The sequence below is a fragment of the Pollachius pollachius genome, assembly GCF_949987615.1.
Source record: "Pollachius pollachius genome assembly, chromosome: 14".
Classification (NCBI taxonomy): Eukaryota; Metazoa; Chordata; class Actinopteri; order Gadiformes; family Gadidae; genus Pollachius; species Pollachius pollachius.
Window position 1 is genome coordinate 10,797,275 of NC_136947.1, and position 26,383 is coordinate 10,823,657.

The window sequence follows — 26,383 nt, forward strand, 5'->3', positions numbered from 1 at the left end:
CATCTGGAACTGCACGCAGGCCCATCAGCTGGCTTAGTCATACGCCTACCAAGCACTAGATGACTCTTAAAAGACGTACATATAAACAAGTGTATGCCCTAATCACGTAAATGTCATGCCTGATCACGTTATAAACAGAAAACGCGATTGTGATTATTGCATTAAAAAAGAAAAATAAGTTATTTCATAATGTAGCCGAGCGGGGGACATCCCGTTGGTATTTGAATGACTTTATTTACTGATCTCGTCCCCCAATAACTCTTAGTCTTAACCCTTTATATGAAGATAAAGTGAAAAGGTTGTGCAGTTGTCAGCCTGGTTCTCCAGCGGAGTCTGCCAGGTGTAAGTGTCCGTAGAAAGGGACTCATAATTCAAAGGCCACGCATAAAGCCGCTCCTCCTTCCCTGTCGGCATATTTGGCAGTGTATATGCCGTCTTATGCACGCCTTTTTCGCTGCGGGGGGGGGGGGGGGGGGCGAGCTGCTGATCATGTGAGAGAAGGTGATGCAGTCTTATTAAACAAAGACGTTGAAAGATGGTGCGATCTACGAGAGAGACGCAGAGGAACTTTCCTTACGAGGCTTTTGTCGGGATATGGTGTTTTTGCACTTGTAAATAATCGCGTTTCTAGCCTACACTAAGACGTGAACTCATTCTTGCATGCGGGTGTCTTCATTCATAAAAAATAAAGACATTCGGTAATATGCAAATTATTCTAAAGAGGTCTAGACTCGGTGCGCAGCCCCGCCTTCTCCAGTGAACCAAACAAAAAGCCCGCGCCGTAGCGAACGGGGGATTTTACCCCTCGGTTTTACACATGAAACTTGAGATAAGACGGTAAAATCGCCGGGCGTGCCAAGCTTTGACCGAACCGGCTTGGCAGTGTAGAAAGGCCTTATGCTGGAGAGAAGGCAGTAGTGCGCACCTAAAAAAGCAGCCAACCAACACTTCACACAACACAACACACTACACACACACACACACACACACACACACACACACACACACACACACACACCACGGCGGGTGCTGTTTGACTGCACGCACATATACACACAGGGGCGCTGCCAGGAATTTTGGGCCCTATGAAAGATTCTAATTTTGGGCCCCCCCCCCCAACATCTATCGACTGTTTTTTCAAAACAAAAAACATTTCAAGACATTTCAAAAAAAAAAAGGCAATAATATATTATATTATTAATTGCCATCCGCGGGCCGTGGGCCGTGCTGCGTTGGGCTGGGCCCTTAGAATCAGTACCACTTTTCCCCGCCAGGCAGCGCCCCTGTTACACACACCATGGTGGGTGCTGACTGACTGCGCACACACACAAACCTCCGTTCCTAGCCTACTCACCGTTAGAAGAGCTGTAGGCGAAGTAGCCTCATCAGAGACTCTACTTGCGTTAAACAGCAAAGTCTCAGAGCTTGGCTTCTTAAATCTTTTGTGGACTTTTGTCAACAGCTCCTGCCTTTCTCTGCGGTTGGTTGGTTCGCCATGGTTGTTGTATATAGGCCATAGAGGGGGGTTCCGTTTCATTTAATATTGCATAGTTTCCAATAACTCCCGCTCAGCCCCTCGCAGCTTACGCGTGACCGTGACGAGTGTGTCTCTAACCTTCAGGGAGTAATAGCAGGATTTGATGCATTTAAATTCAAAAACGGTTGTGAAAGAAAAAAAAGTTCACCTTTACCTTTAAGCTAACAGATATACATATTCGATATTCTAAAGAATTTTTTTTTAATATATAACTTCTGAAAATTCTGGCGGTCCAGATATTATTTCTTGCAGGCCAGTTATGGCCAGCGGGCTGGCAGTTGCCGACCCCTGCTGTAGAGGGTAACACTGTGTTTATAACACTGCATTATGTGTTAACCTATAGCTGTAGAGGTTAACACTCTGTTTATAACACTGCATCATGTGTTTACCTACAGGTTTCGTAGGTAGCAGAACTCTGCAGTGCCTCCAGTTTTTAGACCAACCAGCCAAAGTCCATCCAGCCAAAGTCCAGCATAGAGGGGCTTTGTGAATGTGGTCTTGACCTTGTGGAGCAGAGTTATGGTGTCAGAGATGCTGTAAAAACAGAGAGTACCGGCCCTGTAGTCCAGGAACACCCCCACTCTGGAGGGAGGAGGGCCTGGGATACGAATGGGGATTCTGTCATGTTGAAATTGAATAGCATTCGGCTGAATAATCAGAGCCCAAGATTGGCTGTCTTTTCCAAACCCTTGATGATCCCATGAGCTGTCCTTGTATCCCACGGTGATAGCGACAATCCCTGTCCACTTCACCTCCCAGTAATGGCGTCCAGTCAGACTCTCTTTACTCCGACACCCCCCTGCTGTCCCGCCTCGTTGTGTTACTCCTCGGTCACCTGGAGTCAGAAGTAGGTGAGTGGTGCTTGGGTCGATTATCAATTCACATGAATATGTTAATAATTGTGCTCTGGTCTGCGGCTGTTCAGAGGGTAAGACTTCCACCGGAGCCTCTGCTAGTGAAAGGTGGGGGCTGTTGTCTTTGAGAAATAGTGCCAGATTATCCTTCATCTCTACGAGAGCCACAGTTCTGTTGCTGAAGCACTGTGTTGTACGGACGTCTCTGGTGGGTCGGCGTGTGGACCTCCTGATAGAATAGTTCCAGGGGTATTTCTGTAGAAAGGTGGCGTGACTCTGTGTCTGGGAGAGACGATCCAGGTCATCTCCACTCCTCTTCATCTGGACCAGCTCCTGCTCCAGGCACTTCCTCAGGTCCTGGACCCGCTTCAGTCGAGCTTCCTGCTCGGTCCTGGTCTCTGCTGTGACTTCAGACCTTCGTCTCTCAACGGAACGGATAAGGTCAACAAAGATCTCATCAGCACGTCTCACTGCTTCATCAGCAGACCTGTTGATGGAGTCCATCTCCTGTTGAAGAGCCTCAAGGTCTTGTTCAACCTCCTTGACTCTTGCCTGTGTAGCTCTCTGATATCCGCTGAGCTCCTTCTGACGATCATTTCTCTCAGCTTCGGCTGAAACTGTGTCGTGGCTTCTGTGTTCATCAAGGGAACACAAATGACAGATAGTTTGTCGATCTTGGCGGCAAAAAATATTCATGAGCTTGTCGTGCCGGGGGCAGATGTTGTCCTGAAGGTCTGCTGTAGGTTCCACCAGCTTGTGTCTCTTCAACCCAGCGACTAGATAGTGACTCTGGAGGTGATCTTCACAGTAAGAAACCAGACAGTCCAGACAGGTCTTGATGGCCTTCATCTTCCTTCCCGTACAGACATCACAGCCCACGTCTTCAGGTCCAGCATAGCAGTGGTCAGGGGGAGCGTCTCGCAGTTGTGTTCTTTTGAGTTCCTCCATGACATCGGCTAGAACAATGTTTTTTACCAGAGCTGGTCTTCTTTCGAAGGTCTGTCTGCACTCGGGACAGCTGTAGACTCCCCTCACAGCCTGATTGTCCCAGTTTGTTGTGATACAGTCCAGACAGAAGCTGTGGCCACAAGCGAGAGTCGCTGGATTACACAGCTGCTCCAGACATATTGAACAGCAGTATCTGTCCCGGTCCAGCGGAGAGTTTTGCTGTGCCATTGCGCTTCCAACAGCAGCTAAAGTCTGACTGTTGACTGATCGTAAGTTTTGACTCCCCTGTAATTACTGCTCATAAACTTCACTTCCTTACCTGAAACACCCAGCTCCCAGCTTTAAAACCAACCCCAGAGTCTGAGTGCAAGTTCACACGCACACTCATAGCTGGCTCAAAGTTCAGATTAAACATGAACTAATTCATGTTCATAGTTCACAATTTGGAATTTGAACTAAGTCCACAAAACAAACGTTCTTGTTAATTTCTTAATCTTTTATATTATTTTCCCTTCTTACCCTCCTCACCCTTCTCACCCTCCTCACCCTTCTCACCCTCCTCATCCTTCTCACCCTCCTCACCCTCCTCACCCTCCTCACCCTTCTCACCCTCCTCACCCTCCTCACCCTCCTCACCCTCCCCACCCTTATCACCCTCCTCACCCTCCTCACCCTCCTCACCCTTCTCACCCTCCTCACCCTTCTCACCCTCCCCACCCTCCTCACCCTCCTCACCCTCCTCACCCTCCTCATCCTTCTCACCCTCCTCACCCTCCTCACCCTCCTCACCCTCCCCACCCTTATCACCCTCCTCACCCTCCTCACCCTTCTCACCCTCCTCATCCTTCTCACCCTCCTCACCCTCCTCACCCTCCTCACCCTCCCCACCCTTATCACCCTCCTCACCCTCCTCACCCTCCTCACCCTCCTCACCCTTCTCACCCTCCTCACCCTTCTCACCCTCCCCACCCTCCTCACCCTCCTCACCCTCCTCACCCTTCTCACCCTCCTCACCCTTCTCACCCTCCTCACCCTCCTCACCCTTCTCACCCTCCTCACCCTCCTCACCCTTCTCACCCTCCTCACCCTCCTCACCCTCCTCACCCTTCTCACCCTCCTCACCCTCCTCACCCTCCTCACCCTCCCCACCCTTATCACCCTCCTCACCCTCCTCACCCTCCCCACCCTCCTCACCCTCCTCACCCTCCTCACCCTTCTCACCCTCCTCATCCTTCTCACCCTCCTCACCCTTCTCACCCTCCTCACCCTTCTCACCCTCCTCACCCTTCTCACCCTCCTCACCCTCCTCACCCTTCTTACTCAACTTTCTTGTGATGATCGTCATTAAGTCATGATTATTTCCCCAGACGGTCGGATGTCGGATGCTTCACTTCAATCTCTTTTTAGATCCCCTGCCGGTGTGGCTGACGGCTGACTCATTTCCTCAGACCCGGCGGGCACAATTTCAACAAAAACAAGTATTTTTTACCGTTCAAATCTGTACTCGTTTGTTTATAAAAGTCTTTCAAATATTCATATGCACTATAAGCTTCAGTGTTGGCTACGTTGTTGTTATTGTTTTAAGCAGACATGCTGGCAGCTGGTAAACAGTCTGTGAGCCTCCTTCACTATCAGAAGAACGAATGACGCTCACATTTATAACATCTCCGTTCAATAGCCGCTAACAGGTTCGTCGCGCCATTAGCGGGTACTGAACGCGGACCTGTTAGTGGCTACTGAACAGACCTGTTAAAACTCCTCGTGGAGCCTCTAGCAGAGGACTGGCTGAAGCCAAAGTACAAACCACCAGGAGAGGCTGAGCCAATGCTCAGACCGCACTGCTACATCTCAACCTTTAGACTCACTGTGCAGATGATCAACACACACCAATATTGTCCAATATCCTAATTAATACAATACTCTGTTAACTGATATGAACGGTCCCAAACTGTAAAGTAGCATCATTTTAAAGCATGAGATGAATTTAAGAAAATGAAATTACAGATTTTAAGGATTTAATCTTTATTGCCATGCTAGGAGAATAATGACAATCTTCATCCAAAGCAAGATACAATGATTGGCTCAATTTGCTTTGATTTTGTATTATCATTTTAAAATATTTCCATTTATATTATCAAGTCATTAAATGTAATAATTAATTAGGATCCAAGCTAAGGCAGGCTCGTGGCTCGCGCTGCTGGTATGAAATGCTTGCCCTGGTTGCAGCTTTCACTACACAGCAGCAGGAGTTGGTTGGGCTTGAAGTGCCGAGACAGCTTGTACACAACCCAAACCCTGTCTTGCCTCATGTGGTATGAGACTGTAACCCATTACCTGGAAGACAATAGGATAGGGGAGAGGACTAACAAACCAACTCCAAAACTCCAGAAATCAGAAATGGTGGAAGGTTGGGCTTGGGGCTCGCAAAATCCTGCTACAGAAACGTCGATGAAAACTAAAAAATCCCAAAGTCTTGGAAAGGAAGACTCTTCAGCGTCCCAAGCTAATGGCAAAATGACGACACACATGGAAAACCGCAAGGAGACAGTGCGTCCAAAGCTTCTTCTGACCCCTAGACGACCCACCACCATAGCAACATGGAACGTGAGGACCATGTATGCAGGAGGAAAGACAGCAGTGGTAGCGGAGGAGATGAGGAGGTACAATCTATCTCTCGTTGGTCTGGGTGAAACCAGATGGCTTCAGACAGGGCAGGTCAAGCTGGCAAGCGGAGAGTCCATACTGTACTCCGGGCACCCAGATGGCTCTGCACCACATACAGAGGGAGTAGCGTTTATGCTTTCCACACACTCAGAAGAAAAAACAAATCAATTACAAAGCAGGCCCTGACATGGAACCCACAAGGCAAGAGAAAGAGGGGAAGACCTAGAGCCACCTGGAGAAGAACCACAGAGCAGGAGATGAAGTCGAAAGGGCTGACATGGCAACAACTGGATCGGAAGGCACAAGACCGAAGAGGATGGAGGGGTTTCATCGATGGCCTATGTTCCCTATACGGAACTTAAAGCCCTAACTAAGCTAAGGCAGCATTTGTTCGCAGTAACCATGACAGCAAAACCAGATGACATAACTGATAAACCTCCCGTTGTGATATGAATCATATTTAAAGTAATCTCACCAGGAAACCATTGTGGCCTGAACGATGGCAGCTGTATTCATCCTAAATGGTTGTCGGGAGTAGAGCTGTTAGCTTTAACATGTGCAGCCATCATAAGACACACGAGGAATCCATTGATTTACCGGCCCTATGCTCGAGAGACGAGCGGTGACGTATACAACTCGTACCAGAGACTAATTTAAGAGTCCCCAAAGACACTCCAACATGCATCAAGGCCTTTATCATCCCACAGACTAAAAGACAGTACACATTTAATAATATACTGTCCTGTGTGTATTCATTAACTGACTACTGGAATAAAACCTGTAGATGAATGATTCAATAGTCACAATTGTTGACTCTCTGACCTGATTCCCAAAAAAAATCAGTATAATGTGTTAAGCTATAGCTGTAGAGCAGGTGTTTTCAAATTGGGTGAATGTGAGCCTCCCCTTAGAGTAGGTAAGGACAGCCGAGCCCCCCCCCCCCCCCCCAAAAAAATATATATTCCCGTCTGCCTGATATAACACGCCTCTTCAGTTTATGCCATCTTTTGTGTGTTCCAGGCAATGATGACTTTCAATAACTAATAAAATGTAAATGTTTTTTAATATTGTATTTGAAGACATTTTATTTCCACAACTTTTTTAAAAGTGCATTCATGAACGATTCTTTGCAACAGCAAATAATTTCCAACTTAATGCAGGCCTAATTGAGGCTACTTTTAAAATCACTGAACATCAGTAGGCCTATCCACAAGTCAACAAAACAAAGCTACAACCGACGACACCCGACGGCTGAAATCGGCGCTGTGTGTCTGGGCCTTAAGCGCACATTTGAAGGAGATGCACATCGTCTCGAAAGAAATCAGCACAATGGACAGCTCTTGGATCAATGAACGACAACGGCATGTTATGATATCGAACAGATTCACATATTTTCATCAAATTTGTTAACGATTTCAGCCACATAAAACCACAGATTTAAACCACAAACAAAATGCGCCATACTCACATCATTTGCACTACAAGCAGCATCAACCCTATGGCCCAACCAATTTATGAATTCAAGACACAACTTTGACCTTCAATTTAATCGTCCATATCAGTGATAACAATAAGGCCTCGCTTTTGATGGCAGAAGTGTTCGATGCGGGACTGCACTGCAGAGAGAAATAAACGCAAGTCGTCCTCCACCTGCAGCCTTCATCTATATTTGTTTTTAATCAGGGTCAGTGCGGAAAACCCACACTCACACAAGTAGGTTGAGGTGAAGGGGATTAGGACTTTCATAGCCTTTGTGGAGATCTGGGGGAACTCGCTCTCCACAGACAACCAGAAACGCATTCAGGATCATATTTCCTACGTTTTTTCTCCTCCCTTAATGCTGACTTCTGGTGACTTGGGACAAGGAAACGATGCATTTTAAAACTAATACAAGCACGCACAATTACCGATATCAATAGAGCTGCATACAGATGTGTATCTTTTCTTTGCGTGTTGCGTGTCGCGCCTCCCCTGTGGCTCTTTGGCGCCCCCCAGGGGAGGCGCGCCTCACCTATTGAAAACCGCTGAGAGGGTAACACTGTGTTTATAACTGCATCATATGTTAACCTATAGCTGCAGAGGGTGTTAGATTTCATCTTATTTCTAAACTGTTCTGTATAGACTCTGCGTTGTGTATTTTCCGTCGTAGTAGTAATTCTTGAAGTCGTAATCAAAGCAACTTTACAGGTTGGATAAGAGGGTATAATAGATGGTTTATTCCAGGATGTAATACAGCGAGATACAGACTTAGGTTGAATAATCTATAGTTTACGCAGTTGAGGAGCAGTTTCGAGACGTGTTCCTTGGCCGTCGATCCCTCTTCTCACCGAACCAAAGGGTTGGGGCGAGTATTGTAATAAAGAAACGTGAATAACAAGAGAACAGAAGCACTCTCACTCTTGATAAGGTATATGGCCCTGGCTATGTCCCAGACGACCAGGTTGGTTCATCCTAGTTGAGACATAACAAATGGCGAATTGTTGGAAATAACACCTTGTATCAGTGTGAGAGGCACTGGCCTGAACACAGAGAGACACTTAAATACATCAACATTCTACATTCCTCCCTCTTGATCATATTAAACATAGTTTAAAGATAACCCTTAAAAGGAGAATTCAGTGTATCTACTGGTAAACAATTAACAATTAACTAAATCAATAAGAAAGCATAAAAGGCAATAGTAAACATAAAGGTATAGTCATCATACACAAGTAAACCAGGTGTAGGCTACTATAATAAACAAAATAACAAACTCATTAGGTTACTCATGATTAAACCAAAACAGATTAAAGATTTAAAATAAATCAACAAAGGAAATCGACTGTCCAGACACCTCCCTCTGCTCGGCAGTGAAGCTCAACCTTTCTTTAATAGCTCTCACTGTTCCCAGCAGAAAATGTGGATCAGTTAGTCTAAACAAACTGAAAGGGCCCAGAGGAAGGCTTAGCCTTAGAGACCTTGCGAAGTTTGGGGCACCAGACCTTGCGATGGGGTGGGCTCTCTAACACAGCCACCCTAAGGGGGGCCAACAAGATCAGGGCAGTCCCCGGGGGGGTCGGTTTGGGGCGGTCATTCGGTGAAACACACAGGGAGATAACTTGACGACCACATAGAGCATAATAACGGGATGGACAAATTTTCTGTGCGATTTGAACTATCTGAGAAAACATAGACCCACCCAACCTACTTAGCCATCCTCCCAAAGACCATCCAGCGGATTTACGACTTCAGCCTAGCCACATTATCATAGATGTCATGTACATAATTAGACACATTCGTAGATGCATCGGGGACATATGTGCAACATCTCTGGTGAAAATTGCGCTCGATAAAGAAACAGTACCCTCCAAGATGCACAGCAAGGAAGTCCAATAGATACTGATGTTGGAAAATCATTGTTCTAAGCCATGATTAAGGTCAGTCAGGCCATGGCCGGAAGCATTCGCTATAGCGTCAATAATATGGACAAAATCTTTAATCTCATCAAGAGCAACTGTGACACCATAGTGTGGAATGATAGCAGAAAAGACTCTCTGAGTTGGAGTAGCAACTGGAAAATTCTGATGGAATAAATCACGCTTAGATCTGATTGTAGCATTACCCTTCAAATGTTCCTCTGACACAATCTCCAAAGCCGGCACTACATAGGCAACTTAACATGACCCCTCCAATTAGGAGGCAGATATGAATAAGCGTCCTGTCCACCCACAAATATGGCCCCATTTACCGCAGGCAAGGCATTGTGGCAATCGTTTGGCCAGCTGCATTCTAGGCACGCGGTTTAATGGGGGTAGGGGGACATTGATTCCTATTCTTTATTCTTTTCTTATATGGAAACCTGTTCCTGGCCCACAATGGCTGAATATGAACACACACTCTTACCCATATCCCGTCCCTTTCCTTCCTTGGTCCAGCAAATGACACCCTTAGGAGCATAGCTCAATTTGATCTTAATTGGGGGTTAACCTAACACTGTTAACCTATAGTAGATGGTAACACTCTTAACCTATAGCTGTAGAGGGTAACACTGTTTATAACACTGCATCATCTGTTAACCTATAGCTGAAGAGGGTAACACTATGTTAATAACGCTGCATCATGTGTGCAGAGGATAGCAGAACTCTGCAGTGCCTCCAGCTGTTAGTCCATCCAGCCGAAGTCCAGCATAGAGGGGCTCTGTGAATGTGGTCTGGACCCCTTGGAGCAGAGTCATGGTGTCAGAGATGCTGTAGAAACAGAGAGTACCGGCCCTGTAGTCCAGGAACACCCCCACTCTGGAGGGAGGAGGGCCTGGGATAAGAGTGGTGATTCCGTTATGTTGAAATTGAACAGCATTCGGCCGAATAATCAGAGCCCAAGATTGGCTGTCTTTTCCAAACCCTTGATGAATCCATGAGCTGTCCTTGTATCCCACGGTGATAGCGACAAACCCTGCTCTCCACTTCACCTCCCAGTAATGCCGTCCAGTCAGACTCTCTTTACTCCGACACCCCCCTACTGTCCCGACTTGTTTTAAAACTCCTCTGTTACTCTGAGTCAGAAGCAGGCGAGTTGTGCTTTGGTCGATGCTCATTTCACATGAATATGTTAAGAATTGTGCTCTGGTGTGTGGCTGTTCTGGGGCTAACACTTCCACCGGAACCTCTGCTGGTGAAAGGTGGGCGCTGTTGTCTTTGAGAAGTGAGAAAACTTTGGTGGGTCGGCGTGTGGACCTCCTGATAGAATAGTTCCAGGGATATTTCTGTAGAAAGGTGACGTGACTCTGTGTCTGGGAGAGACGATCCAGGTCAGCTCCACTCCTCTTCATCTGAACCAGCTCCTGCTCCAGGCTCTTCCTCAGGTCCTGGACCCGCTTCAGTCCAGCTTCCTGCTCGGTCCTGGCCTCTTCTGTGACTTCAGACCTTCGTCTCTCAATGGAACGGATATGGTCAGCAAAGATCTCATCAGCACGTCTCACTGCTTCATCAGCAGACCGGTTGATGGAGTCCATCTCCTGTTGAAGAACCTCAAGGTCTTGTTCAACCTCCTTGACTCTTGCATGTATAGCTCTCTGATGCCCGCTGAGCTCCTTCTGACGTTCATTTCTCTCAGCTTCGGCTGAAACTGTGTCGTGGCTTCTGTGTTCATCAAGGGAACACAAATGACAGATAGCTTGTTGATCCTGACGGCAGAAAATATTCATGACCTCGTTGTGACGGGGGCAGATGTTGTCCTGAAGGTCTGCTGTAGGTTCCACCAGCTTGTGTCTCTTCAACCCAGCGACTAGATAGTGACGCTGGAGGTGCTCCTCACAGTAAGAAACCAGACAAACCAGACAGGTCTTGATGGCCTTCATCTTCCTCTCCGTACAGACATCACAGCCCACGTCTTCGGGTCCAGCATAACGGTGGTCAGGGGGAGTGTCTTGTAGTCGTGTCCTCTTGAGATCCTCCATGACATTGGCTAGAACGGTGTTTTTTACCAGAGCTGGTCTTCTTTCGAAGGTCTGTCTGCACTGGGGACAGCTGTAGACTCCCCTCACAGCCTGATTGTCCCAGTGTTGTCTGATACAGTCCAAACAGTAGCTGTGGCCACAAGCAAGAGTCCCTGGATTACACAGCTGCTCCAGACATATTGAACAGCAGTATCTGTCCAGGTCCAGCGGAGAGTTTTGCTGCGCCATTTCGCTTCAAACAGCAGCTAAACTCTGACTGTTAAAGTTTTAAGTCCCCTGATATTCCTGCTCATCTACTTCACATTCCTTTTCTGACACACCCAGCTCCCAGCAGGTTGACTCAACCTAGAGTTTGGTACAGAGCTATTGTCTTAGAACAAGGGAGTAGATTGTACTGTTTGCTAAAGAATGCTCCTGTCATCTGTGCATCTGGTTATAGGATAACGTCAAATATCTTGTTTTGATTAGATACAGTGTGGAAATTGCATTAAACGGAAAAAGACAATTGAGTACACAAATGCGCGACTTGTTTATTTCGTTAGAAAAACCGGAAGTCAAAACGCGCTGTGAGTAGAAACAATCCCGCATGGGGCTCTACGTCATGAGACGTTCCTAACATTTAAAGGGACAGCGATCCCTGAACAACCAAGACAGTAAACAATATGCCTACAACAGTGTATAGAACAACACTTAACAACATAGGTGAATTATGATATGTTACACTCACAACACATGTCCCCCGAGAATTCACCAACAGAAGAAAACAAAAACAAAACATTCATCGTGGAGGCGGGCGTATTAACCGGCCACAACGGCTGTGTCGTACAGGAGGTCGAGGAGCCACAAATGCAGCAGGTGTTCCGCCATGACACGGATGTCGGGCATGGAGTGTGGGAGTTCCGGGAGGGAGGGGAGCAGGGGGCGGGGGCAGAGCTGGAGGTCGTCCACGTCGTGGGGGCTGGGCCAATTCAATGGGCCTGGCCACGTCCAAGTGAGGTGGCTTGAGGCGGTCAATAGAGAGTTGCTCCGGTTTTCCGCCCATGTCCACTACAAAATGTTTGTCCCCCGTCTCCAAAACCAGGAACGGGCCCTCGTAGGGCGGGCGTAGCGGTCCCCTGTGGGCGTCGTGGCGAATGAAATCATAGCCAGCCGCCCGAAGCCCAGCGGGGATGTGCGACTGAGGGAGGCCTTGACGGGAAGTGGGGACAGGTGCGAAAAGCCTCTCATTGTCCAGTAGCATGGACCGCTGGAGAGTGGCAGACCAAGGAACGCTGGTGCCAGGGACTAAATCCCCTGGAACCCACAGCGGCTGGCCATAAACAAGCTCTCTGCTCTCTTTGAGGCTGGCACGAAGAGCAGCCTTGAAATCGCTCACAGAGTCCGTTAGCTTGTGGGTGATATGCGGTCGTGTGGTGGAGTTTCACTCCGAGGCTCTGTGCGACAGCGTTCCACAGCTCAGACGTAAACTGCGCGCTCCGGTCAGACGATATGTCCGAAGGAGTGCCGAAACGGGCAACCCAGGTGCTGATAAATGCCTGTGTCATCTCGACAGATGCCAGCGATGTCAGTAGTACAGCCTCGGGCCAATGGGTGGTCCTGTCAACCATGGTCAACAGGTAGGTGAAACCGTATGAGGAGGGCAGAGGGCCGACCAGATTCACGTTGACATGGTCAAACCGTCTTTCCGGCACCGGGAACAACTCTAACGATTACACTTTGTTGCTAAACGTTATTTATTTTTTAATATTACTCGCCGCGGTGGTTTGTGTTACCGTTGGGCCGCGGTGGTTTGTGTCACCGTTGGGCCGCGGTGGTTTGTGTCACCGTTGGGCCGCGGTGGTTTGTGTCACCGTTGGGCCGCGCCGGTTTGTGTTACCGCTGGGCCGCAGTGGTTTGACGTGTTACTGTTGGGCCGTGGTGGTTTGTGTTACCGTTGGGCCGTGGTGGTTTTTGTTACCGTTGGGCCGCGGTGGTTTGAATTACCGTCGGGCCGCGGTGGTTTGTGTTACCGTTGGGCCGCGGTGGTTCGTGTTACCGTTGGGCCGTGGTGGTTTGTGTTACCGTTGGGCCGCGGTGGTTTGTGTTACCGTTGGGCCGCGGTGGTTTGTGTTACCGTTGGGCCGCGGTGGTTTGTGTTTCCGTTGGGCCGTGGTGGCTTGTGTTACTGAGGCCCAACGGTAACACAAATACCTCATTGAGTGAAAAAATCTCCTTTTCAAGTGTCCTGGCCAAGACAGGCAGCAGTAGCCTACAGTCACACATAGCCTACACGCAGAACATTAGGAAAAAAATAAACTCTCACATCATGTTGCCAATGTACAATCTGCCATCTTGCCCTCACACCCCCCCTTCTCCCTCTCCCCCTCCCCCACACAAGCCTGTGCTTTTTTCACTACAGTTAGGTAGGTTGCTGCCTTAGCTGTTGTTAGACTTAGTTTATTACACTGAGGTGCTTCTGTAAATGGACACAATTTCCACTTTCAGAAGTAGCTGTTTGTTATGATTATTTTCAACTAAAGTAACCAATAGTAGTTGCCGTGAATTTTAAAAGTGTCAATTCACTTTGAGCCCTGAATAACAGTAAAAGCTATTGAATAATTGATTTGCATGCATATTATACTACACTTTCCATTGAACAATTACCCCTGTAACAAATATATTGACTCATTTTATAATGTAATCAAATGCTCACACTATTAGGAGAAAGATATTATGCTTGCTTCATAACGTAAGGAGAAAAATATTTTGCTTGCTTCATAACGTAATAGGTGAACCAAAATGTTATACGTTGTAACATTATATCCAGGATGTTATTATATAATGCACTCAGCAATTTGTAACATTATCGACTGGGAATTCCACATTATAGCTATGGGTTTAATTACAATTTTTATCACATATTGGGTCAAAAATTATCGAAAAATGATCAAAAGATTATGGAGTTGGAGTGTTCCTTCCCCAAAGTGTGTTCACACATAGCCAGCTCTACACTGCCTTAAGCAGAGGCAAGTGTTCCAGAGGTGTGAGGGTGTTTTTTGGGGACCATGAGGACGGCCTGACAGACAACATTGTGTATACAGTACTGCTTTAAGTGCACACCATAAGCCATTATGACACAGTGAAGGCTGCTGGACTGATCATCAGTGTCCCACTCCCTTCCATCCTGGACATCCACTGAACCAGTTCACTTCACTGTGTGGTTGGGTCTACTTATTTATTTTGTGCTTTTATCTCACACTTCATTTTTGGGTACACTAAGAGGAGTTGCTATAGATTACATTGTATATGACAACCAATGGATTCGGAATCATACTCCAGATCCACTAGAGGTTGAGCGTGTAACGTAAACTCTAGTAATAATAATAATTGAAGATAAATGTCTTTCCCCATTTAACACCAGTAATGTGTTATGAATAAGATGCTACGTAGTCCTTTGTGTTACCATGACTAAATTATAACTGGTACGGCCCCATGTAGCGGCGGATTATTTGGACGTACTAGCCCACACCGGCAGCGGCTAGACGCGCGCCAGCGCTCGGTGGTGCGCCGCCCCACCATCCTTCACGCCACTGTTCTATCCCCTAGCGTCGCCGCCCCTGAAAAAGCGCACTTTTAAAGCTGTTTGGTACATCCCTGCTTGATACAAGGTCCTGTACATATTGTGGCGAGCAGCGCGGGAAGGACGAGACGGGAGCCCAGGTTAAGCGGTTATGCAACGCTCGCGCCCCTTTCAACGCACGACTACGAGAGTTGCCTTTAATGAACACACACACATATGACACACCAAAACACAATCAACCTAAATAATCAACATTAATGTCTCGGTGACGGTGTCGGGAACAACAACTCAGTAACAGCAATGCTAACCCGCCAAATAGCGATAAACAAACCTCACACAATGTCTCTGCCGCAACGGACCTAGGAGGGCGCCAGAGGTCCAACTTGCGATCGTCCCAACCCCCCCCCCCCCCCCCCCCCCCCCAGGATCCCTTGCGGCACCCTGAACACGGCGACCACGCCCAAGGTCGCCACAATATAGAGATTGTTGATGCACTAGATGAACTCCGCAATGCAAAAAGAATGAGCAATGACAGTAAGGAAAAGTGTGTAAAGTGACTAAACCGTAAACAAAGTGCGCGACAGTACATAAAGTAACTATGAATACATGTGACTATCATTGTAAGCACAAACAGAGGATCAGGGCCATATATTTAGTCATAAAACAACTGGTATAACGTTATGGTAGCCTATACCGACTATGTTTGTTGATCTGCTGTTTTCAAAACATAATCACAACGGTGCTGCAGCGCGACGCTTCCTATTGATGCTAGGGGCGGCATTTGACACGCGTGAAATGCGCACCGCGGCGCTTCGACACCGGTGTGTGGCCGGCTTTAGCGTCTACAGGTCCAGGTGGCTTGGAGACCAGCGCTAGAGAGAGAGCTCCTCCCAGAAGCCTTCACAGGGCGGAGCTGATGTGTGTGTGTGTGTGTAGTTTGAATATGAAATGCATGTAAGTATGTGTATTAGTTAGTCATATGCGTTTATCTAGGAGTGTTTGACGTGACGGAGGTCTGGAAGTAAGCCGCCGCTAAAGGAGGCAGTACCAGTTTGGATTTAATCATGGTAACACTAAAGCCGGCCACACACCAGCGCCGAAGCGCAGCGGTGCGCATTTCACGGGCGTCATAAGCCGCCCCTAGCACCAATAGGAAGCGGCGCGCTGCAGCACCGTTGTGATATGTTTTGAAAGAAGCAGATCAACAAACTCAGTACTGTCGGGCACTTTATTTACGGTTTAGTCACTTTATTTACATTTTTTATTGTCATTGCTCATTATTTTTGCATTGTGGAAATATTCATCTACTGCATCAACAATCTCAATTTGTACAGGACCTTTTATCAAGCCGGGATTTACCAAACAGAGGATCATGGGCATCAGGGCAATATATGTAGTCAAAGAACAACTGGTATAACCTATACCGACTATGTTTGTTGATCTGCTGTTTTCATACATAGTCAAAACGGTGCTGCAACGCGACGCTTCCTATTGGTGTTAACTGATATGAAAGGTCACAAACTGTATAGTAGCATCATTTAAAATAATGAAATGAATTTAAGAACATACAATTATTGATTTTGAGGTTTTAATCTTTAGTGGTATTATTAACACATAGGCCTATAAACTTATCAGATGCAAAAAAATATATATATCTTCATCCAACCAAATAAACAATGATGGCTCATTTGATATGATTTTGTAATAACATTTTGAAATATTTCCATTTTTAAATATTTACATTGAATGTAGTATTAATTAGGATCCAAGCTAAGGCAGCATTCTTTCACGGTAACCTCGACACCCAAACCTGACAACATAACTGATAAACCTCCCATTTTGATAATTATCATATTTAAAAGGCCTGAATGATGGCAGCTGTATTCATCCTGAAGCCATCGTAAGACACAGGAGGAATCCATTGATTTACCGGCCCTATGCTCAAGGGACCAGCAGTGAGGTACACAACTCGTAGCAGAGACTCATTCATGAGTTACCTAAAGACACTCCAACCTGCACCAAGGACTTTATCATCCCACAGACTTAAAGAAAATACACATTTAATAATGTACCGTCCTGTCTGTATTCATTAACTGACTACTGAACTAAGAAAACCCGTATATGAATGATTCAATAGTCACAATTGTTGACTCTCTGACCTGATTACCCAAAAAATAGTTATACTATATTTTTAATGCTCTGGCACTGTATCATGGGTTAACCTAAAGCTATAGAGGGTAACACTGTGTTTATAACACTGCATCACGTGTTAACCTATAGCTGCAGAGAATAGCAGAACTCAGCAGTGCCTCCAGTTTTTAGCCCTACCAGCCGAAGTTCAGCATAGAGGGGCTGTGTGAATGTGGTCTTGACCTTGTGGAGCAGAGTCATGGTGTCAGAGAGGCTGTAGAAACTGAGAGTACCGGCCCTGTAGTCCAGGAACACCCCCACTCTGGAGGAACAAGGGCCTGGGATATGAATGGTGAATGTGTTATATTGAAATTGAATAGAATTCGGCCGATTGATCAAAGCCCAAGATTGGCTGTCTTTTCCAAACCCTTGATGATCCCATGAGCTGTCCTTGTATCCCACGGCGAAGGTAACGAACTCTGTTTACTTCACCTCCCAGTAATGTCGCCAGTCAGGCTCTCTTTACTCCGACACCACCCTGCTGTCCCGACTTGTTTTAAAACTACTCTGTTACTCTGAGTCAGAAGCAGGCGAGTTGTGCGAGTTGTCGATGCTCATTTCACATGAATATGTTAAGAATTGTGCTCTGGTGTGCGGCTGCTCTGGGGGTAAGACTTCAACCGGAGCCTCTGCTAGTGAAAGGTGGGCGCTGTTGTCTTTGAGAAATAGCGCCAGATTATCCTTCATCTTGGCTACAGCCACAGCCCAGTTGTTGATGTGCTGTGTTGTACGGATGTCTCTGGTGGGTTGGCCTGTGGACCTCCTGATAGAATAGTTCCAGGGGTATTTCTGTAGAAAGGTGGCGTGACTCTGTGTCTGGGAGAGACGATCCAGGTCATCTCCACTCCTCTTCATCTGGACCAGCTCCTGCTCCAGGCTCTTCCTCAGGTCCTGGACCCACTTCAGTCCAGCTTCCTGCTCGGTCCTGGTCTCTTCTGTGACCTCAGACCATCGTTTCTCAACGCAACGGATAAAGTCAGCAAAGATGTCATCAGCACGTTTCACTGCTTCATCAGCAGACCGGATGATGGAGTCCATCTCCAGTGGAAGAGCCTCAAGTTCTTGTTCAACTTCCTTGACTCTTGCCTTTGTAGCTCTCTGATATCCGCTGAGCTCCTTTTGACGTTCATTTCTCTCGGCATCGGCTGAAACTGTGTTGTGTCTTCTGTGTTCATCAAGGGAACACAAATGACAGATAGTTTGTCGATCCTGACGGCAGAAAATCTTCATGAGCTTGTTGTGACGGGGGCAAATGTTGTCCTGAAGGTCGGCTGCTGGTTCCACCAGCGTGTGTCTCTTCAACCCTGGTACTTCATAGTGACTCTGGAGGTGATCCTCACAGTAACAAACCTGACACACCAGGCAGGTCTTGATGGCCTTCATCTTCCTCCCCTTACAGACATCACAGCCGACGTCTTCAGGTCCAGCATAATGGTGGTCAGGGGAAGCGTCTCGCAGTTGTGTTCTCTTGAGATCCTCCATGACATCGGCTAGAATAGTGTTCTTTACCAGAGCTGGTCTTCTTTCGAAGGTCTGTCTGCACTGGGGACAGCTGTAGACCCCCCTCACAGCCTGATTGTCCCAGTTTTTTGTGATACAGTCCAAACAGAAGCTGTGGCCACAAGCGAGAGTCCCTGGATTACACAGCAGATCCAGACAGATTGAACAGCAGTATCTGTCCCGGTCCAGCGGAGAGTTTTGCTGCGCCATTTCGCTTCCAACAGCAGCTAAAGTCTGACTGTTGACTGGCGTGTTTTGACTCCCCTATAAATCCAGCTCATCGACTTCACACGCCATATCACACCCAGCTACCAGCTGGTTAACCCAACCCAGAGCTATTGTTGAAGAGCAAAGAATTAGATTATACTGTGGTCCAAAGAATGCTCCTGTCATCTGTGCATTTCGTTATAGGATGATATATAATATCTTATATTTTAATTAGATGTAGAATAATATCAGACACTCATCACTCTTCTCGCATCCGCTTATACCTGGTCGGGTTTAGGGGCAGCAGCTCTACCAGGGTGCCCGGACTTCCCTTTCCCAGGCCACATTGGTCAGCTCTGACGGGGAATCGCGGGGTGTTCCCAGGCAAGTGTTGAGATATAATCTCTCCACCTAGTCCTGGGTCCCCGAGATCAGCTCCCCACTGGACGTGCCTGGAACACCTCCCTAGTGGGCATCGTTACCAGATGCCCGAATCACCTCAACTGACTTTCTATGCAGAGGAGCAGCGTCTCTACTCAGAGTTCTAAGGGAGACGTCAGCCACTCTCCTGAGAAAACCAATTTTTTCCACTTATACCCACAATCCCGTCCTTTCAGTCATCACCCATCCCTCATGACTATAGGTGAGGATAGGAACGAAGATTGACCAGTAGATCGAGAGCTTTACCTAGCGGCTCAGCCCTCTTTTCGTCACATGGTGTGGTAAACTACTACAACACTGCCTCCGCTGCTTCTCTGGCCAATCTCACGCTCCTTCGTCCCCTCACTCACGAACAAGGCCCAAAGGTACTTGAACTCCTTCACTTCAGCTAAGGACTCATTCCCCACCCGGAGTAAGCAAACCACTGGATTCAGTGGTGCTGATCTTCATCCCAGCCACTTCATATTGGCTGAGAGCCGATCAAGTAAATGCTGAAGGTCACAGGCTGATAATGCCATCAGGACCACATCATCTGCAAAAAGCAGTGATGAGATCCTCAGACCACCAAACCGCAACCCCTCCCTACCATGACTATGCTGATATTCTGTCCATGATTATAACAAACAGGATTGGTGACAAGCGCAGCCCTGGCGGAAGCCAACACCCTCCGGGAACAAAACTGACTTGCTGCCAAGAACGTAGACACAGCTCTCGCTTTGGGAGAACAGAGATTAGATCTCCCAGAGTGATAATCTGGGCCATGGTTCCACGTCCGGGGCCGAACCCTCCTTTCCAGTACCTTGGAGTAGACTTTACCAGGGCAATTGTAATTGGCACACACTCTCTGTTCCCCCTTTTTGAACAGGGAAACCACCACCCTGGTTTGCCACTCCTTTGGCACGTTCCCAGACTCAAACAACAGTCAGAGTTTTCCCCACAACTAAGGCGTAGGGAATGACCCCCTCGTCCACCGGTTTAAACTCCAACACCACAGCGCTCAGCCGGGGATTTATGAGTACCCCCACATCCGCCCGGCACCCGACTCCCTGGGCAACTCCGGAGAACAATAGTCACACCCCTATCCAGGAGTATGGTTCCAGAGTTGAGACTGTGCGTAGAGCCCCACCAGATCTAATTAGAAGCGCTCCACCTCCCTCACATGCTCTGGTTCCTGTCCCCACCGGATCTGGTCTATCGAGACCCCTGACCTTCACTGCCACCCATGGGGCAGCGTACCCGACCCCAGCGGGTCTACCTGCAGGTGGTTGGCCCACAGGATGGAGAGGGGGGGGGTGCCATGTCGACTCTTGGGGTCGTGCCCGGCCGGGCTCCGTGGCAAACCCGGCCACCAGGCACTCGCCGACGAGCCCTCTGTCTGGGCCTGGCTCCAGACGGGGGCCCAGGGCTTCCTCCAGGCAAGGTCTCTCCTCCTGGCCCCTCAACTGAGACCACTCTGCCATGCAAGACCCATGGAATTTTTTGTAATATAAAACGGAACTAAAATCCCACCATTACGATTATTTTCCTCCAGTATGGAAGCTTGCCATTAGGAAGAACCATCATGAACCTAACATCAATTCCACAACAGCATTTAAACTTAATTATAAATATCACCGCAAGCGGTGATTAACGGGGTCCGAGCAAAATTTAAAGTCAAGAACACACTAATGGAAGATTTATAAATATAATTGTCATATTTAAGGAAAGATGTTTCACTTATAAACCTGAACTGCAGCCTCATTCACATGGTCAAAATGTCTATTGATAAGCACACAAAAACATCCAGAAAACTCCAAGCACACATTTCTTAGGTGAATTAAGGGCTTTGTTCAAAGCATATGCCTGAAAAATCTTTGAAATTAAACATTTGTAGTCAAGAACACTAGCGGAACAAATATAAATTTGACAGGATTAATTATGAAGAAAAAATGGTTAACGAAGAAGTTCCCCTTAATGCCATACTATGTCTTGGCAGTCCGATTCTTGAAAACTAATGAGCTGGAATGTTGATTGCTTGATGAATTTCAGGTGCTGTTCATTGTTGTGTTTCTTAAATGGGTGGCAATGACAGAATGTCTTGTTCATAATGTTCATAATGCTCTAAACAGGATTCGAACTGTGAACCTAAGGATCACCAGTACACGGCATTATCCCGTTGAGCCGCTGACATTCCTGAACAGTGTAAAGCCTCATTAAGATGGTGAAAATGTTGATTGATAAGCACACAACATCAAGAAAACTCCAAGCACACATTTCACAAGAGAATTAAGGGCTATCTTAAAATAGTACAGAGCTGACAATTTGCACTGTTAATGGTATCCACCTAATGATAGCCGTATGGTAGTTATACAATAACAAAATGGTCATACAGGCAAAATGGGTTGAGACTGTGGATGTTTGGCTTTATTATGAAATTTTGGGAAAAGTAAACATTTTTAGAGCAGAAGACCAGAAAAAAAAGATGCATCTGATTTTAGAGATTAATATGATGAAAGAACTTTGAGTCCAGGTCGATCTAGTCAGGAGAAATAAGGCTAGTTCATAATTGTTTTAAATAGCGCCACCAGAATTTGGGTTTATGGGTAGTGGGGGGGTATTGGTATCCACCTAATAATAGTCAGATGTTTTTTTATACGATAACAAAATGGTCATATAAGAAAAATGGGCTAACTGCTCCAACTTTATTGGCCAATATTTCTCAAATGGAACTAAAAAAAACAAATTCTGTTAGATTTTTGTGAGGCTTGGTTTTATAGATGCATCTGATTCTAGAGATTCATATTATGAAAGAATTTTGAGTCCAGGTCAATCTGGTGAGCAGAAATAAGCCTAATTCATGATTTTTTACAATAGCGCCACCTTTGGGTGCAGTACCACAAATTTGGGTTTATGGGTAGTGGGAGTCATTGGTAACCATACCTGAAAATTTGAAGAGTTTTCAACTTATGGTATAGGCTGCAGTTAGCCTGGTCCTAACAGACTCTCGTACTTCATTTCATTTGTACAGAGAGTCTGGACCTACTCAATTGACAAACGTTAACTCACTTGAAGGCAGATGTCTGTTGAAGTTTAAAACTATTGGATCCGCCCAGTGCCACTCTAGATCTGCCATAACCAATCGCTAACGTTTGGCCGGGAATCACGTTGCGCGCAGGCTGTAAACAAACTAAACACTGTGCGTGAAGATGTCTGTCAACGAGAGCTGACTTTAACGTCATTGATCTCAGCCACTCCCTCTGTTCGCTGATTGGACGCAGAAAATTTAGACGGAGAAAACCCACTAACATACCGCAGACCGAGACCTAGTACTGAAGGGAAATTCTAATTGAATGGAAGTACTTAGGCGGGCGGAGCCAGGCTAGGTTGCAGTATGACTTTTACAGAATTTGAGGGAAAAGAAAAACGTTATAGAAACAATAAGGGACCAAGCAGCTTCGCTGCTCTGACCCCTAATAATAACTGAAGATAGAGAAATGTCTTTCCCCATTTAACACCGCTATGTGTTTTGAATACAATGCTCAAGGTTGAATGCCCTGTGGGACATCGACAAAGTGCGCAGCTTCGGTTTGAGTGCAGAACAACATTCAAGTAACAGTGGTCTGCCTCACTGATGTCAAAACTTGGATGCAACACAAGTCCCTCAAACTAAATTGCAATAAATCAGAAATCCTCATCATTGGCCCAAACTCCCTCACCCGCTCCACCCAGGACTTCTCACATAATATTGATGGTTCCCATGTTACCCCCTCCACTCACATCCGCAACTTAGGTATCATTCTTGACCCCACCCTCTCATTCCTCCCCAATGTAAACCAGATTGCAAAAACAGCCTTCTTCCACCTCAAGAATATCACTCGTCTCCGTACTTCCCTATCACTCTCAGCTGTCGAAACTCTGGTCCACTGTTAAGCGGCTCAGACGTAACAAAGAAACGGGGCAGGAGACAGGGCGACAATCCACGTTTTTTGTTTTAATTGCGTGAAAAGCATGAATCAAAACTGGTCTTGACAATCAGAGCAAAACACAAATCAAATCTCCCGCCGCGTCTCTCGGAGGCCAGGCCCACTTTTATCCGGTTCACAGGGACACGGCCCGTACGCGGGCACACCCCCATCCTGGAACATGCGGGACCAGGCCTATGAGAGCAAAGGCAGACAAAACGAGTAGCACACACACAATGACAACTGAAAGGCCAATGTGGGCGTAACATCCACGCATTCATTTCATCCCGCCTTGATTACTGTAACTCCATCCTATACGGCTCATCAAAACACTTACTTAATAAACTGCAGTATGTTCAAAACTCTGCAGCCCGTATGCTCACTTCCACTGCTGCTCAGACCACATCACCCCTGTCCTCCAAGACCCCCACTGGCTTCCCCTTAAATACCGGATTGATTTCAAAATACTACTCATCACCTTCAAAGCCCTCAACAACCTGGCGCCCCCCTACCTTCTCCACCGCCATGTCCCTACCCGTTGTCTCAGGTCCTCCGATGCCAACCTCCTGCACCCCATCAGGACCAACCTCCGGTCCTGGGGAGACAGAGCCTTTGCTGCAGCCGCCCCCACCCTCTGGAATGCCCTCCCCAATGACATCTACAATGCCAACATTCTTTCATCTTTCAAAACGGCCCTTAAAACACACCTTTTCACCCTTGCTTTTAACCTTTAAACTTTTGTTTTGTTTACGTTTGTTTTGTTTAGCTTTTTTTTTGTTTCTTATGATTTAGCTTATGAAGCGATTGTGAAGCTTCTTTGAGCACTGGGAAAAGCGCTATATAAATTTGATATATTATTATATAGCGCTATTCTCTCACTCAGAAACTTTACACTGAAGGGGGGGACCTCACTCGCCACCACCAATGTGTAGAGCAGCTTAAACTTGGAGGCATTGTAGCTGAATTAGCCTAGCGTAATTTCACAATGCATTGCTTAGATAACTCCCCCCCTCCCGTTCTCCTGCCAGTTGTACTGATGGTTCCTCATCACACTAATCCTTTGTTGTCATATTTGTGTACTGTTATGTACATATATTGATGTTGTGGTTCGGTTAAACTCTGTGTCGTGCATATATGATCATTCACCCTGTGGTCAAATTATGTCATTACAAACACAATAAGCATAACACAACTAGCTTGTAGTACAATAATAAAGTAATGACAAAAAACACAACACATCCATTGTGTAATAATAACGCCTTCGCAAAGCTTGTTGATTAGAGAAAACCATATTCTTTATTCCAATATAATACGTATCTCTCAAGCAAGTTTAAAAGTATTTCCCTTCAACACGGAGATGGGGAGAGCCAGGCTTGGATTGCGTTTCCATGGGAACAGGAGACCCAGTGTGGGTTCCCCTCAGCTCACCCGTACCTCACTGGACCACCTCACTTCTGTTCTATGCAGAGTAAAAGCTATTAGCATTGGTGGAGTGAGAGAAGGGGGGATGGTGGTGGGGGAAACCACATGTTACCTCCTGATACGATTCCCGACACATGGCCCACGATACCAATAATATCGACCTACAGCGATAATAAATATATTGTGAATCCTACAATGATGCATCCCGATGTTTGCCTAACTATGAATACTAAATGACCGTTAAAAGGTTAAGTGCTGGACTTGTCTTTATTCACATTCCAAACTGAGTTTTTCAGTTACTCGTCTTTGTAAAAAATTATGAAAATAATTAAAAATATATTATATTGATATTTGGCGCCAGTGTATCGATAATCGTGTCACTCGAAGAAGGGCTAACATATATCGCCGTGTCTATATTTTAACCCTCCCCTAGTGTTAGCTTTAGCGTAGAGCCTAGCTGTGTCGGTCCCTCCTGCCTTAGAGGGACAGTGTGAGAGCTCAGAGGATCTAGAGTCGGACGGACAGAAGGCTCTATAAAGAACGCATCAGAGGCAATGAATTGTGGGAGTTGTAGGAAAGAAGGGGCGTGTGTTCTTTAGTACCGTCTTTGTGTACGAGTGTGTAATGAGCCTTGTCGTATATGAAACACAACACAGACCTCATGAGAGGATGAGCTCCGACCTTCCACCGAGACCTTATCCTAGCTATCTTTAGTACTTAGCATTGTGTAGCATCTTATCCTAGATATCTTTAGAACTTAGCATTGTGGATATGGGTTAACCTAGTGATTTTTAGAGCTTGGCACTTGGTTCTATGAACATCCTTACTGTACCGACAGCGATATATTGTTGTTTGTCCTTCTTCTGACAAATGGTTTATTTTAAGTCTCTTTGGATAAAAGTGTCTGTTAAACGCTCTGAATGTTAATGTGAAGAAATCCTCGTGTTCAGAGGTGTCCACTATGATGGAGTTAGACTCTGTGTTTGAAATAGTTTACGAGATTCTGGTAAGCAGGAGCTGAGGTTGTTTCTATCGCTCAAAGTTGGACACCTTGGGAGGGAGAGCTGAACGGAAACCAAACGGTAGCGATACCACCGCTCACGGTATGTGATATAGGTGAAGAAACCGAGCTGGACTCGCAGTGCAAGCTAACATCGGCTGCTAGCGCCGACCGCTATTGCCATGGATGTTCAATACATGACAACAGGTAAAAGATAGTGATGAGTATAGGTCTATGGTAGTTTACCACTATGATCAATACGTATAACAGACGGATAATTATAGGTCTTTGATGGTAGTTTTCCACTATATACAGGGTGTGATTTGTTGGGGGGGATGGAAGGACATCTGTTTTTTTTTGTCTTTTTAGTTTGCATTTAAGATGAATGTTCAACTGTTCGAAAGGTAGGCTAAAAGGGCCTACCATTAACTTAAAAAAAGAATTAGGCCTGTTGATTGCTTATTTTTGAACGATAAAGAAACAAAGAAATAACATCCCCCCCTCTGTTGTTTCGACAAATCGCACCCTGACTATATATATATAACAGATATTTATAATTAGAGAACATATAGTGATAAATATAGGTCTTTGATGGTATTAGTTAGTCAGTACGAGACAGTGAGTATGAGTAGGTAAACACTGCGGTGTTGGGTGCAATGGGGGTGCAAACTTTTGGTGCTTAAAAC

At 46.4% G+C, this 26,383-nt stretch overlaps 3 protein-coding genes across 3 annotated transcripts; all 3 read right to left on the reverse strand.

Annotated features, from left to right (window-relative positions):
* Window positions 1–1,926: 1,926 nt before the first annotated feature.
* Window positions 1,927–3,567, reverse strand: LOC307085732 (tripartite motif-containing protein 29-like; the record flags this gene model as incomplete). Its single annotated transcript, XM_079750594.1, has 2 exons — window positions 1,927–2,155; window positions 2,618–3,567. The coding sequence occupies 2 exons, from the start codon at window positions 3,565–3,567 to the stop codon at window positions 1,927–1,929; spliced, it is 1,179 nt and encodes a 392-aa protein (XP_079606720.1).
* A 3,646-nt stretch (window positions 3,568–7,213) lies between these two features.
* Window positions 7,214–11,941, reverse strand: LOC307086232 (E3 ubiquitin/ISG15 ligase TRIM25-like). The gene has a single exon (XM_079751371.1). The coding sequence runs from the start codon at window positions 11,663–11,665 to the stop codon at window positions 10,100–10,102; it is 1,566 nt and encodes a 521-aa protein (XP_079607497.1). The 5' UTR covers window positions 11,666–11,941; the 3' UTR covers window positions 7,214–10,099.
* Window positions 11,942–17,270: 5,329 nt separating this feature from the next.
* On the reverse strand, window positions 17,271–18,896 carry LOC307085733 (tripartite motif-containing protein 16-like; the record flags this gene model as incomplete). The annotated part of the gene is made up of 2 exons (XM_079750595.1): window positions 17,271–17,571; window positions 17,701–18,896. 2 exons carry the CDS (start codon window positions 18,894–18,896, stop codon window positions 17,271–17,273), a joined length of 1,497 nt encoding a protein of 498 aa, XP_079606721.1.
* Window positions 18,897–26,383: the final 7,487 nt, after the last annotated feature.